Below are 17,199 nucleotides of genomic sequence, written 5' to 3'. Positions count from 1 at the left end.
GATGGGAGAGCTCTGTCTTTTCCAGTCACTCTGCCTTTCAAATAAATAAAATCAATCTTTTAAAAAAAAGGGTGGAGAGAGTACCCATGGATCTTTAGTTTCGACAGAGTTTTGTTTCCCAGGTACGTTACCTGGGAAAAACTGGACGCTCAATAAGTTACTCACTCAGAGAATAGACCAAGGAAAAACACCCAATTTGTGCAGCCAATATGAGTGCGATGCCACCTCCAGCCATGAGAGGGCGCCGGCGCGGCGACCGTGGTGCGCAGGCGCGCTGGGAGGCGGGCACCGCGGCGGCGGTCGTGGCTGCGGCCCGGGGGGAAGTGAATGGTTTTACCCATAGGGCTGTGCGCCGCCTTTCTCCGCTGGCCCGGGCGCCGCTCCCAGCTCGTCCGGCCCGGCCATGGCGTTCACGTTCGCGGCCTTCTGCTACATGCTGGCGCTGCTGCTCACCGCCGCGCTCATCTTCTTCGCCATCTGGCACGTGAGTAGCGGGGCCGGGGTGGCGGCGGGGGTGGCGAGGCGGGCGAGGCGGTCGCGCAGCCTCTTGTCGCCCGGGGCCGGCGGTCAGCGCGCCGCGGGATGGGGCGGAGGCCGCGCGCGCCGCAGCGTCCGGAGGTCCCCAGGGGGGTTTGGCTGCAGGTTGCGGGAGAAGAACCAGCCCGGGCCCGGGGGTCGCCCGGAGGACGCGCAGGCCGCGCGCGCCGCTGCTCCTCCGTGGCGGGGTGGGGCGACCGCGGTCCAGCGCGCCGGGCTCTGCGGGGACAGCGCCTCGCTGGTCCGGCACGGGGGGCCCCGCGCAGCCCCTGGCTCCTCAAGGATGTCCGCACTCGGCGTGAAGTTGGGTGGATTTGCCTTTTAGGGTTTCCGCAGGCGTGCAGCCAAGGTTGAGATAGTTACAGAGGCGTTTGCAACTGAACTTTGCGGCACTTGATTTTTTTTTTTCTTCTGAGAGAATTGCATTTTGTTTTTTTCTCCCCAGCCTGGGGATCTGTTTTTGTGAACTTGGGCGCAGAGCGGACTGCCTCTCACAGCTTTCTGCCGCTAAACCTTGCTGTTACCGCCCGTCGATTTGGCCTCTGAGCCACTCTGTCTATAATTTATGCCTGCCTGGTCTTAGTTATAGGGCGTTTTCATGAGGTTTTGAAAATGCTCAGAAACCTTAAGTTGCCCTGGGGCAGTTTTGTTTCTCGTACTTGCGTCATGCGCTCCCCCCCCACCCCATCACCCTAAGATGTGAAAAGCACATCTTTAGTGGACCCTTAAAGAGACAGGCTTACGTTCCCTGTGACGGTTCTACCAGAGAATTAAAACAATACAGATTTGTATTTCTGTAGCATGGAGTGAGAGGCGTTCCGAGAGCCATGTGGCAGTCGGCTTCCAAGGAAAGTTTGTCTTAGTTTCCTCCCGTCCTCCCCGTATTCCAGTGCTTTCTAGAATGCTGTTCTTCATTTGAATGATGGCATTTTCGTAACGGGATTTGTTAGGAAACACTGCCAGGACCTGTGATGAGTGCCTTACATCCTGGGCTGGCATCGGTAGGTGAGGAACTTTCAGAAGTGACTGTTGCCTTAAAAGTGGCAACTTGTAGAGCATGGGAGGCTGGTTGAGGCAAAGAGGGATACATAGGTAAAGGGGAGAGGGGAGGCGCAGAAACCATCCTGGCTTTTCATGGGCCTCTGATGCACAGTGGTATGGAGCTTCCAGGCACCTGCTGCTGACTCAGTGCCCCACCCCCCTTGCTAGACAAGAGGGAGATTTCTCGGAAGGGCACGTTTTTACCTTTGGGAACCACATTGTGATCAGCTTATGGAAAACCTGAGCTGCACTTTAATTTAAAAAGTGAGTAGGGTAGCTTCAGCTTTGAAATGCATGACTGGGGGAAGTAGAGAATTTGAAGTCCTGTTAAGAAATTAAAAAAAAAAGTGCCTCAGCTTAGTTCAGATTTTGTGCTTGGTTAGCCGAGAGGTTGTGCTTAGGGGTTGATTAGTTCAGACTTCCTTTCCGAGACAATTCTAAATAAACATGTAATTTAAAATTTTATATCCTCCATGCAGTGAGAGGTTTTATTTCCCAGGGAGATTTCAGGAGACTCATTTTGAGAGTTCGAGTATAAGCTTCCGAGTCTCCCTCACAGGCAGCCAGGACTCGGGTGGGTTGTGCTAGGGGCTTTTTTGCCGACATTATCATCTGGTTAAATCTCTTTGTCTTGCGTGCCTGAGAGCCTGGGTCATTTGAAAGCCAAAGCTGCAGAAGTCCCCTTTAGAACTGTGTTGGATTATAAGATCTCCTCGGTTCTTTCCTTGGCATCTTGAGAGATTTGTCTGTATTGTCCCTTTTTGTGGACGGTCTTGTGAGCATCTCTGCTCAGCCACACTGCAGATTTGAATTGCACTATCTCGGAGGAGGGCTTAGGCCCCTCGAACAGAAACACACCCGGCCTCAAACGCAAAAGGCTCGTGCAAGTCACCTATAGAAAATGCCCAATAAAAAGAATAGTTTTAAAGATAAGTTTTGCACTTTGCTTTTTAAGTTGCATCTTGTTGTAGGCAAGTAATTGTTTTATTGTGATTCTGGTGCCTGTCTTGAACTTTGCAACTAAACTGCATTGGAACTAATCACAGTAATGGCAGATTGCTAATCATTTCCCCTGTAATCAGACGTCAGCATCTTCTGGTTTCACATTAATGGTTTTGTCTTTTATTTGCCTTAGGGGCTGTTAGCAAAGGAAAATCTCTTGATGGATACTGCCCTTTCTAAAAAGAAAAGGAAAAAAAAAGCCCCAAAACGAAACTCCAGTGTTGTTTACAGCCCCCCCCCCATCCAATACATGTTTTTTGAAGACAGATATGTTCTGGGCATGATTTTATGTTTTAGGTCCTGGGACAAAATAGTGAATAGAATAAAAATCTTGGTTCTCCTTAAGATTACATTGAGTAATTATTTTCATTTCTTTTTTTTTTTTTTTTTTGAGTTTGACAAAAAGTCAGATTGGTTCATTTTATAAACATGAAAGAAATTTAGAGCCCGCCCTCTTTTAATTAAACTGGGAATATTAGCAGGGAAATAAGCATGTTATAAGCTGGAAATGCTGATTACTGACAGTATGGAATAGTGCTGTCTCACCCATAAAGCTGCCATTCACACCCCAGCGGGGGAAGCGTGAGGCGGTGCAGCGTTCCCAGGATAGTCAGTGGCAGCAGCTGCTTTTCGCCTGATACCTTGTGTGGCCCTTGTTTTTGATTCTTAGTACATTTTCACTTCAAAGGTCTGTATTCTGGTAACCTGTCAAGTTAAAGGCATTGTTTTGCAGAGAGTGAACAAAAACATGCCTGGAAAGAGATGTATGTGGAACCCAACGGGAACAAACCACAAGTCCGGCTCTGGTGTCTCCCGGAGAGCTGTGGCCAGGGCAGGACATGGCGAGACAGTGAAGTCTGGCCCTTTTCCCCTAGGTACAGGGAGAGTGCTGTGCTCCAGGGCTAGGAACTCCAGCAGGGAGAGGTAGCCCCTTGCCGCCTACAGGGGTGCAGGAGGACGCCCTTGTTTTTGCCCAAGGCAGTTTGGAAAACCTACTAAGAGTGGTTGATCTAGGCCCGGCTCGGTGACCTAGCAGCTAGCGATGGGATCCCATATGGGCGCAGGTTCTAATCCCAGCAGCTCCACTTCCCATCCAGCTCCCTGCTTGTGGCCTGGGAAAGCAGTCGAGGACGGCCCAAAGCCTTGGGACCCTGCACCCGCGTGGGAGACCTACAGGAATCATGGCTTCTGTTCAGCGCAGTTGGGAAGTGAAACATTGGACAGAAGATCTTCCTCTCTGTCTCTCCTCCTCTATGTAAAACTGACTTTGCAATAAAAATAAATAAATCATTTTTTTTAAAAAAAGGAGTGGTTGATCTGTAGGAAGAGGGGTTTTTTAGGATAAAGAGGAGTTTGGATAAATAACTGTATAGGTTGGGGGTTAGAATATCCCAAATAGAAAACACAAGAAAATGGCATTTAAGAAGTGGAAATTTGAAGGTCTTTATTTCAGTATCCCACATAATTGTAGTGATGATGACATAACCGTGTTCTCACTTCTTGTAATCTGGTTTCTGTGGTTCTTGCTAGTAGTTTGTGTTGAGTTTACTGTAAATTGGTTACAGTTATGTTGGTTTCGCTTTTTAAGATATTAACTCGATTCAATAATGATTCAATGATGATGGGATAGGTTTGTTATTGCTTTTTATGAAGGTCCTGACTGTTGTAATTTCATTTTAGATTATAGCATTTGATGAGCTGAAGACCGATTACAAGAATCCTATAGACCAGTGTAATACCCTGAATCCTGTAAGTTACAATGTAGGATTTATCTTTAGAATTTCAAAATGTATTTGCTTTTACCTTGAAATAATTGTGAAAATTATAATCCCAATGGTATGATATATTTGTGCTTTTTGAAATAGGCAGAATTTTTAAAAAGTTCTGTTTTTTCTGCTGTGCTTGACTGTTCTGTTATTAATCCGCTGGTGATCTTGTCAGCTGTCACACTAACATTCTTCAATCTGCTTTCTACATTGTCGGCCAGACAGTTGAAAAGGTCAAAAAGATTAAAAGAGTCAAAATTGCACTAAAGGTGTGTACTGCTTTTCAGTTTAATGCTTTGATACCGCATTCATTTCATGGGGAGGGTAGGGCATTTGTATTTGTGTGGTTCTGTTCAGTGTGCCTGTTCATATGCCTGTTGAGGTTTATGATTTCATGAAATTCCATATTTTTATGCAAATGTTTGCTTGCTGGCTCAGTCCAGTAGGGAAAGCTGTTAAATGCTTATGCCTTTTTTTTTTTTTAATATAGCCATAGGCACTGCTGTGTTAATTTATTTGGTACAGTGTTTGAAAGTTGGTTAGCATGAAGTGACATCAGTAGAGCTCAATCTTAAGTTGTGACTTGTTGCGAGGTGGTGGGCAAGCGGCATCTTTGCCGCCCTTTGGTTTGTCTCTGGGTATGTGCGTTCTTTACCAGAGGCGGTCTTCAATTCATGCTTTCCCAGAACCTTTCAGGTGGATGGCTCTATTTTTGGATTCTAGAATCTTGAGGTAATTGTGTTGTGGACTTAGGCTGCCAGTACTTTATAGCAAGCAAATTTGTCTTCAGTGTCCACATAGTTATTTCTAGTGTGTGTCCACTCTTAAGTTTCTCAGGCAGACAGATCTACCTGTTTTATACTAAGTTGTGATCTTGGGGCTCCATTTGTTTGGAGGTTTTATTTATTCTATTATTTTAACTTGACTTAGGAAGATTGTCCCCTAGTTCATAAATAAATCAGAAGCAGGAAGAAAAAAGCAACTATGTTTTCAAGGAGAATAGAGCAATTCTGTTTTTAAACAAATTACTTAAGTAAGAGAAATTTGTGCAGTCTGGTACACTCAGCACACTGGCAGGGTCTGACTTGGTGAGTTTGCAACTTAATAATTGCTTCTGAGGTAAGAATGAATGCTGGGTTAGTTTCTGATTTGCCTTTTGAGAACTATTAGAAAAAAATTGATGTAGGTACAATGAAAACTATTAACTTAGCAGCTGTGGTCATTGTAAAAAAGAAATCTAGATTTTTAGTTATTGAAATCAGTTGTTACCAGGAAATGAGGTTTTATGCTGGAATTAATCGTGTTCTTTGCTCTTTGGCTCTGTATTGCTGTGAATAACTCACCGATGAGGAGAATAGTAACTGCAGTCAGACAAGGCCTTTGTTGGGCATGAGGCTGTGTGCTTAGTGGTTTCCCTGGATTTTTTGGGGTAGCGTTCTCACACCCAATCCTCAGAGGTGGGTATATTTTCATTGTGAGTGTGGGAGAGTGTGAGGATGGCTTGGTGAGCCTCTGACACTCTGGTCCAGCATGATGCTCAGGGTTCTGCAGCTAAGAGAGCACTGGACCCTGAACCCAGGCAGCCTGATTGCAATGCTAGATTCCTGGCTTTGCTTGATGGATGAGCGTGCCAGCCTCCTGATGCTGTGGGGTAAGGACGGCCCTGGTGTGGTGGCTCGGATTGCCCTGGCCAGGATGCTGACCGTTGGCTGAGCAGCAGGGCATCTGACAGTTTTCCCTATTGAAGTGTGTGTTTCGACAGTTCTGCCAAAGTATGGGGGAAGACAACTGCTTTAATTTTTTAAAATGTGAACTTGAACAGGAGAGTGTTGCATTTTGCATGCTTGAGTGCTGCCACTTCAGCCACGTTTGCATGAGGTCTTTTTCCTGGATATTACCTGGTATGTGAACTTGAGTTCCTAAGTAGAATCACTGTGGTGGTACCCAATGGGCCATCCTATCCCTGAAGAGTGGGGAGGACTGCATAAGATGTGTCCCTGGGCTTGTTTTTGAGAAGGGAGGACATTTGGATGTAGTCGGTTATTAGAACTGGTGAGTTTACCTTAGCATTCTTACAAAAATAAGCATGTAAGAGCAGTGTGGATGATGCTAATCGCAAAATTATTCCCTTTCTAAACCCTAGTCTTGGAAGGATGAGATTAATTCTTTGTATAACAGTTTGGATTGGCTGACTTCATTGGTTTTAATTATGTGTGCTTCCTGTTTCTTTAAGAAAACCCTGTAATGTAAACTTCAGCTCAAGTGGAACCCTAGTGAAATGTGTACTTTTCTTCAATGGTCTTGGTTGTGGTCACTGAGCTTCCATAGAGGCTGGTTCAAAGGTTCCATTTACAGCTGCAGAGTTGACCTTGTTGCTTGATTTTGTAGACAGTATCTGGCTGGTGGTATAGTTTAGTTGGTTTTTACTGGGATTTCCTCTAAAGTAGTATTTGCCATAAAGTTGAAGAGGTCTAAGTTGGGAAAATTACTTTGAGTGTACAGAATATAGGCTTCAGTCTGCAATGTAATTGTTTCTCCAGCTACTGTTTGCCCTTTGGGAGGATCTGCTGAAGTTGAGTCACATGGTTTGAACTTGGGTTGAAATAAACTTGGAAAACTGGCTTTACAGCTGTAAATTGTTCAGGATTCTTTGGTTAAACTTGTCATGGAAGGGTTTTGATATTTTTAACAGGGTGATTAGACTGAAATCTTGGGGATGAAAAGATAATGAGCTTGAACTCTTGGTCATTTTATAGAAGCCATTTTTTCCCCTTAAATCAGCTTTTCTTCACTTAACACTGCCTCCTACTGAAAGGTTTTGAGTTCTGCGTGTCCGCTGGTTTGAAGTTGTATCCCTAGTGTTTGGCTGGCAGACAAGACATAAAGAATAATAAAGGCCATGGAAGAATGAGAACTCAGGGGCCTTCACAATTCCACTGTCATGGTTAAGAACCCAGTCTTTTCCCTCCTACGTTGCAGAAGGCACTTTGTTGGCATTTGTGCTTCTTAGTGCTCCTCCCCTCTGTGCTGAGGGTACTGGCTGATGCTTTCCATTGACAAATGACTTGTGGTAATGTGATGTGGTTTGCCAAATACTGTCTATGTAGCTTTCCTGGTTTCTGTTAAAGGCTTAAAAACACTAACGCGAAGACTTCCAAAGGGGAGTTTTGTTTTTGTGGATTTTTTTTTGTGTGTGTTCTATGTTGCATGTGATCAGATACCTCATTTTTTGATATTTTTATCATTATTGAGTGGTGGGATGAAAAAGTATTCCAACCTATTAGTAACTAGCTGAACATTCTGGGTGGTAACTTTGTGTGAATCTACCTGTTGCTTTGAAGAGGTTAGTTTTAAATTCTAAGCCTTAATTCTTTTATAACAAGGTGCATCTTTTCATCAGTTTGCTCGTAGTCCTGCTTTTGGTAAAAAGTTAAATGAAGAACTGAAAGTCAGAGGCATTGTTCATTTCTGTTTCTAAGGAAAGAGGGAGTTTCCCTATGGAAGCTTGGTTGCCACCTATCTTCCAGAGTAGCTGCTACTGACTGTCGTGGCGTTCACATAACGGCCTGTGTTTCTCTTCCAGCTTGTACTGCCAGAGTACCTCATCCATGCTTTCTTCTGTGTCATGTTTCTTTGTGCAGCAGAATGGCTTACACTGGGTCTCAACATGCCCCTCCTGGCATACCATATTTGGAGGTAATACTTAGATATACTTTTAATGTTTTTTCTAATTAACATTTAAATTGTACTACAGTTGTGTTAGTTGCCTAAATGCAGATGAAAACTTAGTTGGTATTTATTATTTTATAAAGATTGATTGTCTTATTTGAAGGGCAGGGTAACAGTAAAAGAGGAGAGAGAGGCAAAGGTATCATGAACAGGGGTAAGTTCTGGTGCAATTCATTGAGCTACCACCTGTTATGCTGGCATTCATTGTGGATGCTTGTTTGTGTCATGGCTGCTCCACTTCAACTCCCTGCTATTAGCCCTTGAGTTCAGGAGGTTCTTACTGACATAACATTTAGTTGTAAATTGATACGTCTCTGATTGACTCTGAAAAGGTTCAAAAAGAAGTGTTTTCATGGTTAGAAAGAGAGAGATGCAGCAGATAGGTCAGTGGGTATATTTGAGATATCTGAGTGAAGGATTCTGACACCTTTTTTTCCCCTCCAAAAATTTAGTGATTTTTATTTGAGGGGCAGATTTACAGAGAGAGGAGGAGAGAGACATAGAACACCCACCTGCCAGTTCACTCCCCAAATGGCCATAGCTGCCTGAACTGAGCCAGTCTGAAGCTGGGAGCCAGGAGGTTCTTCTGGGTCTCCCACACTGGTCCAGGGTCTCAAACACTTGGGCCATCCTTCACTACTTTCCGAGGCACACCAGCATGGAGCTGGATCAGAAATGGAGCAGCCTGGACTGGAACCCATGCCCATATGGGATGCTTGCACTACAGACAGAGGCTTAACCTACTGGCCACGGCACTGGCTCTCTTGACATCCTTTCTTTGAGTCTAATATTATGTTAAAGTTTGAAAAAATATTCATAGTTCATTTTTACTGGTTTTTTTTTTTTTTTTTTTTTTTTGATTTCTGAAAATGCTAAGTAACTTGGTCATCTGCCCTTTTGGGCTCATTTGGGGGCTCTATTTGTAAAATGAAAATAATTTCCACAGTGCCAGTATGTTTCTCCTGGCAGCTGATGTCAGAGAGGAGAACCCCCTCCCATGCTGAAGACCTGCTGCGCTTTCCCAGTGACTAACAGCCTGTGTTTCTTCCAGGTATATGAGTAGACCGGTGATGAGTGGACCAGGACTCTATGACCCCACAACCATCATGAATGCAGATATTCTAGCATATTGTCAGAAAGAAGGATGGTGCAAATTAGCTTTTTATCTTCTATCATTTTTTTACTACTTATATGGGTAAGCTTAAAGAAATGAAAGTATGTTTTTGCTTTGGTGTTCCCGAACTTGCAGGCATTCTGGCCTTCATTCCTGACATTTGAGTCCCAGTTGAAGGACAACGTGGTGTCCTGAGAAGTGATGACTGGCAGTGGCACAGTGCACACCAGTAAAATCCCATGGAATGTGGCATGTGCTGGTGATTGAACCAGCAGGCCCCTGGTGCCTGGCAGTGCTGGCATCTGGGTTGTTAATTACTGATATTCAGAGACAGTCAGGAAAGGATGGTGCTTGTTGTCCAAGGGTAGGTGATGGTGTTGGGGAGATAGGGCTTTGGGTTTCTGCTGGGCTGCAGTGCCTCTCTGGAGGTGTGCTTGGTTTTTCCCCTCGCTCTTCTACATAAACTGTATGCTCTCCTTTTTTCTCTAGTTTGCTTGATTAGTGTGAGCTGAATGAAGGAAAGAACTCTGCCTTCCTGGGTAGTGAGATCAGGCAGTGGTGGTCACCTTTTCTCAGCGTTGGTGCTGCTGATGTAGTGAGAAACTGTCCAGAAGGTTTTGTAGTACCCTGATTCTACAGATGGCCTGTAAGTAGTGGCCCTGCCCCAGTCATAACAGCCGGAAGTGTCTCTGGGCATTGCTGAATTACCCCCCCTTGGGCCATTCAGAACCTCTGCTCTTGGTATGTTGTCTGTGCCATAAAATGACTGCTTGTTGAAATTGGACAAGGTCATGGTTAAGTGTGGAAGCAGCATGGTTCTTTAAGCTATTTGAGCTCTCCAGTTCATTTTCACAATATAAAACTGTTAGCTCTATATGATGAAGTTTTTGAAATAATGAAGTTTCAGTTACCTTTCCTTTTTGTCACTGAAAGCCTGTCAAGTATCATGTGCTGGGCTTCTGTTCACATTTCTGTTTGTTACACATATTTCCATTGTACATAAAGATGATTGAAATTTTTTTTTTAAGATTTATTTATTTTTATTACAAAGTCAGTTATATAGAGAGGAAGAGAGACAGAGAGAAGATCTTCCGTCCGATGATTCACTCCCCAAGTGAGCGCAACAGCTGGTGCTGTGCCGATCCGAAGCCAGGAACCAGGAACCTCGTCCAGGTCTCCCACGCGGGTGCAGGGTCCCAAAGCTTTGGGCCGTCCTCGACTGCTTTCCCAGGCCACAAGCAGGTAGCTGGATGGGAAGTGGAGCTGCTGGGATTAGAACCGGCGCCCATATGGGATCCTGGTGTGTTCAAGGCGAGGACTTAAGCCACTAGGCCATGGTGCTGGGCCCAGATAATTGAAATTTAAGAAAGACATTTTCATGTATTTAGAGGTTGTCACTGTAAAAAAGAATTTTATAGGTATTTCTTGTATATTAAACAAAGATAGTGAATAGATTCTGAAAGGTTCCAAGTTTCTGTAACATGTATTTAGAACTCTCAAACTTGGTGAAAGGAAGAAAAGAAATGAATGAATGAATGAATGATAAAACTGGAGGTAGGCAGTTGTGGGAAAATGGCCAGTCGGATTTGGAAGCACTTGGATAGTGTTTTAGAATTGTGTAACAAGTTTGCTCCCCCCTTTGCCTTGTGTCTCCTCCCATGTGCTTCTTCCGTCATGCTTCCTGTAGAATTGCCATTGTGGTTGAAGCCCAAGTTCTAAGCTCACTGCCATTTATTTTGCTGACTTATCCTTGTTTTCTGTTGCTATTGCTTAGGGTTTTTTTTGTTGGTGGAAATGTGCCTCAGTTGCCAATTTCCTTTTGTTAAATGGGAATAATGGCAGTGCCAGCCTCCTGGCATTGCTTGGGTTAAGTGAGGCAATGCCTGGGCAAGAGCTGGCATGGGGCCTTACGCAATGGGGTGTGGGAGGGAGCGCTGTCAACAGATGCTTGCTCCTGGCTAGAGTCTTTGCTCCAGGCATCGCACTGAGGCATTTGAATTGCCTCTCTGAGCCCTGGTCCCCAGGAACTTTGAGGTAGATCCTAGGTATGTACTGCCTGCTTGCTAACATTGTAAAGGGAACAGGGGCTGCTGCAGCTCAGGTACTGAGCGAAAGTTCATGAATGCATATTTGAATCAACTGGCAAGCCTGCCTGTCTGTTCCTGTGCTGTGATAGGATGCGCCCACTTGCCAGTTGGCAATGTAAAGTAGGTTGAACTTTCTCATGTTGTCAGGCTTTGGAAGTTTTGTATGCATTTTAACAGTTCTTCTCTTTACAGCATGATCTATGTGTTGGTGAGCTCTTAGAACAACACGCCGAAGAATTGGTCCAGTTAAGTGCATGCAAAAAGCTACCACATGAAGGGATTCCTTCCAGCAAGATCCTGTTTCCAAGAGTAGCCTATGGAAGCTGATAAGTTACTTTAAAAATGACTCCTTATTTTTAAAATGCTTCCACATTTTTGGATTGTGGAAAGACTGTTTTCATATGTTACACCCGGATACAGAATTAAATGGAATTAAGTATAAATATGAAATGTTACCTCTGGTGTCAACAGGTTTGAACTTGCACTCTTTAAGGAACAGCTATAATTCTCTGACTGATTGCGTCAGTTACTGACTGTTCTTAGTCCATTGAAACTTTTCTTTATTACAGGAACTTGTAGGGCTTATTTTGGTTTTATTGAAATGAATTTGATTATAAATTAGCTGTAGATATCAGGTGCTTCTGATGAAGTGAAAATGTATATCGGACTTGTGGGAAACTTCACAGGTTTCTTCATCTATCATGTAGATGATTATGGATACATTTACAAAAATAAGAGTGGGATATTTTTCCCTTTGATTTGAGTATTATCCCTGTCTATTGCATGAATGATTTTCCCATAGTTCCATCAGAGTAATATACTTGCTTTAATTCTTAAGCATAAGTGAACATGATATAAAAAATATATGCTGAATTATTTTTGAAGAATGCATTTAAAGCTATTTTAAATGTTTTTATTTGTAAAACATTAGTAAGAAATTGGTTATGCTTACTGTACTAATCTGGTGGTAAAGATATTCTTAAGAATTTGCAAGTATGTTAGCTGTTCAAAATGGAATGAGAGAAAAAGCTGTGTAACCACCCCGCTGTTCCTTTAGTGCAATACAATAAAACTCTGAAATTAAGACTTACTTTCAGCGCATTGTTTCAAAGATTGTAAGTAGCAACTACTTAAATCTGTAATAAAGACATGTTATTGTCATTAGAAAAAACAAAACTGTGGAGTATTATATTGTAGTTTTCCTTGAAAACACCATGTCCAACCTAAAAACAGGGTTTCAGATGGCCCAAGTTTCTTCCCTTCGCTTACTGTCTGGTGAGGTTCATTGATGATGATAACACAGATGTCATCTTTCTCTTAACCAGCTGAAAAGCATTAAGGCATTGAAAGTGTGTCACAAATTTTTTGTCTGAAACAGCTGTTTTTAAGGAAAAGGAATTAGTAAATTGGAATTTTGCTGCTGCTTGTAAGGCAGATAAATTGTAGCTTACGGGTTATGGTAAGCATGTTCATGCTTTCTTTAGGATGAGGAAGTTTAGGTGACTGAAGATGGTGTGTGTGCTTCCAAAGTTTCTTCAACAGAGTATCAAAGAAGGGAAATCGATGTACAGGAACTTCCCATGATGATCTTGGGAGCTGATGGGTGTGCTTGTGGACCTCTTCCTCTGTTTAATTCTCTTCTAGCAAAGAAAGTGCTGTAGGAATTACACATCTCCACCCTGGGTAGAGTAGCTGTTGAAGAGGAGGATGTAGAACTAGAAGAGTGAGAAGAGGTCCCTGTGTCTTACCGTCTGGAGAGCCGCCTTGGCAGAGTCTGGCCACTCACTCATTGTTCCTGCAGTTAGTTACACATTGAGCACTGCTAGGCACTAAGGATTTCTGCTTTGAGCCATTTCGGTTTCTAGTCTGTCCCCCCTCCTCCCTGCTCCTGGGTCATATGGGTACCCACTTCCTCATTTTTCTTTCCTGTTCACAAAGTACTTGGGACCAGTAGTCCTGGCCATGTCTTCTAGATTCCACATAGGTTCCTCGGGCTCTTACTGTAGTCTCCCTCTCCCAAGTAATATTGCTCATTTTCTTAGGAAATTCCTGTTTGCTTTTATAAATTTTAGCAGGCATCATTGTAATAGCCTATTCCAGAATATTCCCCATGATTCATGCAAGTCTTACTGGTTGAAAGGCAGATTCTCATGCTTCCAAAATTCAATGTAGTCCTCAGCTGATTCCTCAAAGGTGGCAGTGGAATGTTGTTAGTTCCAAGGCATGTAAGTGATTAGAAGTGATTGATTTTATCTTATCTCTCTCAGTGTGTTACGAAATTGTTACTAAAGCAGAAAGGAGACACTATCTTCCAGCAATATCTGTTAGCTCTTCTCCTTTTTGAATTTGTTACATCCATCAGTCCTGTTCGGGGGAGGTCCAGCCTCTCTGCCACACCTGCAGGAGATTCAGCTGAGTCGTGGTCTGCATCTGTAATTCTCAGTTTCTCTGAGATGTTCCATGTGCAGCAACAATTGTTTATTGAGGTACTGTTGTCTTTTTCTCCTGATCACTTGTGATATGTGATTCTCTTGGATCTTTTAAGAGCTTCTGAAACAACTGTCTGCATTTTTGCCCATTTTTTTGCATCTAGTGTAACATTGGTTATATCTATTCCAAGAGCTTGTTGCTATGCTAGGACAGACCCTTCTGAAATAATTATTTTTTTTTTAGATAGTAAATGTCATTTAGCACTTCTCACTTCTTTTGAGTAGCAGTATTGTATCATGGCGATGTGCCCATTTACCATTAAGGAGTTTGTGTTAGTTGGTTTTTTGTCCTGAAGCAAATACCCGAGAAGCTTTGTGCAGAGAAAGAAAGTTGCTTGGGCTCACAGATTTGAGGGTCACAGTCCAAGATTGGGTGCCCTGTTGGTCTAGGGTCTGATGAGGTTGGTGGCTGGAGGAAGCATCATGTGTGAGCTGGAAAGCAGCTGAGAGCCCGCTTGTCCTCCTCAGGGGCCTCTAGGGGATCCACTGCAATAATTTAATGCAATCTTTTCTCCTTTCAAGGGCTACCTTCCTATAGGCCAACTGCATTCAATCTCCTTTAGTCTATTAGCCTGTTATCAACATAAGGCTTTGGAACCACGCCTCCAACAAAACATGGGCCTCGTACACTCCCGTTGTGTACCCAAAGCAGAGTGGAGCTGTGGGGCAGGAACAGTATCTAAATGCTGTTTAGTGGTTTTCATAGTGCTGAATTGACTTTCCCCACTTGCCATTCTAAGTTAGGGGAGAGTTTGATCCCAGGTTTGTAGACAAATTGCTAGTTTGTTTGAAGTTTGTATTATTTGTCATAGGAAGGGGAAGTAAGAGGAACTGACCACAGTCATCCTCTGATTTTTGAACGTTTGTGAATCATCTGTGAACGTGTACGGCCAGACCAATTATGTTCAGAGTCGTGGATGGCAATCTGTCACGTCAGCAGGGTTTGTGGCCGTGTACATCATGTGTCTCTTAAAGCCTGTCCGCTATTGGCCAGCTAGAGCAGTACTCATGCAAACATCTCTCCTAAATTTCTCCTCTGTCTCCAAATTAGCATCATGTCAAAATATGTCAGATACTTGCATGGAAAAAAGTAGAGCTCTGTACTGTCTGTTGATCAAATTACATGTTTAGGAATAGCACTCATGGGGTATCATTGGCATGGTGCGTGGAATAGCTTCTGATATGTCTTGTACCTTACATGGGAGAGCTTTCTTTTGAAGTGTGGTTAATGATCTATATTTAAGAATCATGTTAATCTGGACTGGCTTATTTGTATCATTTAGCATCCACAAATGTGAATCTTTCTATAATCAGTTGGCAATAGAATTGTAAATCAGAAGTTTTGATGGCAAAAATATTTTAAAATATTTTTAGAGGGCAGTGAAAAAATATTGATGCCTTTTTGTCTAGCATTGTTCATGAAAGTACCTGTGTTTGTCCTTGCTGAAAACAATGTCAGTCTCAAAGACATAATTTTCATTTCCTTTGTTCAAACCAGTCATGATTTGGAGCCAGACCAGCAGCTAGTCAGTTTCTGATCCTGATGCTAGAGCTTAGAAGATGGTTCTGAACGAGTCCTCCAGAGAGAAGCCACAAGGACAAATGAGGTTCTATTTCTGTATTTATTGACTATCTTCCTTAACAGCAATTTCACATTGACTCATTCAGAGCTGTAAGGCTAAATGTCTAAAAGCAGTAAATAACTACTGCGTTGATGCTAGTTTCCAGGAAGCAGTTTTAACCATGGAAGACGCGGGGTTGAAGATTTTGTCCTGCCTTGATGCACGTTTGTAGATGTGGAGAACCTCTTGACATGCTTAAGAATGAATTCCATCTCATATGCTAATTTCAGTGTACAGTGCTTTTTCTAAGTATTTAGATTTCTTTGGTTACCATGTTTACAATTTTTTGGAGAAGAAATATCTTAGCTCAGTGACTAGGGTAGGCCTTAAATAAGAGAAACGTAAAATGTAGTTGGCTGTTTCTGTGCTCATTGCTTGTTAAAATCTTAAGTTAACCTTGTGGTGCTGTTCCACTGTCCAAAGAAATGCTGTTGAGTAGCCCTATCTTAGTCCTTAGAGCTTGCTTATTTTGCTTTTGTATATTTAATAAAAATTGTCACAAATATTTTCTTGTGTAATTTATGGATAATGGTTGAGTCTTTGTTAATTCAGTGTCAAATGCAGGCAACTGGTTTGTATATGATTAGAACGTGGCACTTACCCCAGCCTCTCCCACGCTCCTGGCATTGTTCTGTGGGGTATCAGAGGATAGGCCAAAAAAAAAAAAATATGCTTCCACTAGAACGTTGGGATTGCATGTTGTTAAACTTAGCTCTACAATTTCAGAAATGTTTCCCCTTATTACTATTAACATAAGGAGTTCGGTCAGGTATTTTAAATGTCAAAAGCTTAATTACCACTTGGAATAGAAATTAAGAGGTGCTTGCACTTTGAAAATTTGATGATCACAAGATTTGATTAATCCATTTTGCTAAGTGTTCATGAATAAGCTACATATTTGGAGAAAGCTAAGATTTGCCAATTGTCAATTTCAGTGGCTATCTAATAGAATATTGTGACTTTAGTTTATTTAGTTGCAATACTAGAATCATGAATTCAGCCCATCCCTCTTGCTTTAGCTCTTGGTGTTTGTTATCAGGTAAGAAAGCCCTGGGTTCAGCATTTTGAACTGGTGGTGATCCACCTGCCAGCCTTATCAGTCTCATACTCTTCAGTTTCAGAAGCAATGTATGTATACAGGTGTTAACTGGATTTTCTGTGGCATCTCTGGTGTGCTCCGGTTTCCTGACAGCATTCACAGTTGTTCTGGAGCATTCCCTAGTGAAATTCAAGTAGTTCAGCAGCAGCAAGAAGGGTGTGAGACAAAGTGAGACTTTCAGTCCTCTGTGTGATTTATTAACTTGATTTTGATGTGTTGCAACTCTGTCCTCTGTGGCAGTGTCTAAGGCTGCAGTGACAGAAGTAGCCATATGACCTGTTAGTGAAGACCAGCAGAAGATCCCTTGCCTGAAGTACTGCTTTGCTAAGACAAGGGCCTGTGACTTGCAGGATTATGATCTATAGCTAGATGATTGCTTCAGATGGCTCAAACCTGAACCTGACAAAAAGGAATATGCCCTGGAATCTGTCACAGCTACCTGCAGTGCCATGGGCTCCAAACTGAGTCCTAACTCTTTCATTTCCCATCCAGCTTCTTGCTGATGTGTCAGAATGCAGTGGAAGGTGGCCCAGGTGCCATGTGGGAGACCAGATGAAGCTTCTGGTTTCTACCTTCGGTCTGGCCCAGCCGCAGCTGCTGCGGCCATTTGGGGAGTAAACCAGTGGATGGCAAAAAGATAAATTCAATAGTAGAGTGTGGGCAGGGGGAGAGAATGGGAAATATTACCTTGTAACTGAGTTCTTTATAAATAA

At 43.0% G+C, this 17,199-nt stretch overlaps 1 protein-coding gene across 1 annotated transcript; it reads left to right on the top strand.

The window, feature by feature from the left end:
* Positions 1-302: 302 nt before the first annotated feature.
* On the top strand, positions 303-12,362 carry CNIH1 (cornichon family AMPA receptor auxiliary protein 1). The gene is made up of 5 exons (XM_004584836.3): positions 303-484; positions 4,261-4,329; positions 7,930-8,042; positions 9,127-9,270; positions 11,469-12,362. Exons 1-5 carry the CDS (start codon positions 404-406, stop codon positions 11,494-11,496), a joined length of 435 nt encoding a protein of 144 aa, XP_004584893.1. The 5' UTR covers positions 303-403; the 3' UTR covers positions 11,497-12,362.
* The last annotated feature ends 4,837 nt before the right edge of the window (positions 12,363-17,199 follow it).

This window comes from Ochotona princeps, chromosome 6 (genome assembly GCF_030435755.1).
Source record: "Ochotona princeps isolate mOchPri1 chromosome 6, mOchPri1.hap1, whole genome shotgun sequence".
In the NCBI taxonomy this organism is placed as follows: Eukaryota; Metazoa; Chordata; class Mammalia; order Lagomorpha; family Ochotonidae; genus Ochotona; species Ochotona princeps.
Note: the sequence above shows the minus strand (reverse complement) of the source record. Positions and strands in the feature narration are given on the sequence as shown.

Excerpts from the sequence above, each read along its gene's own strand:
- CNIH1 (XM_004584836.3), top strand. The coding sequence starts at position 404 with ATGGCGTTCACGTTCGCGGCCTTCTGCTACATGCTGGCGCTGCTGCTC. Across the intron at positions 4,330-7,929 it reads AGTGTAATACCCTGAATCCT|CTTGTACTGCCAGAGTACCT; the intron begins GTAAGTTACAAT and ends TTTCTCTTCCAG. Across the intron at positions 9,271-11,468 it reads TTTTTTTACTACTTATATGG|CATGATCTATGTGTTGGTGA; the intron begins GTAAGCTTAAAG and ends TTCTCTTTACAG.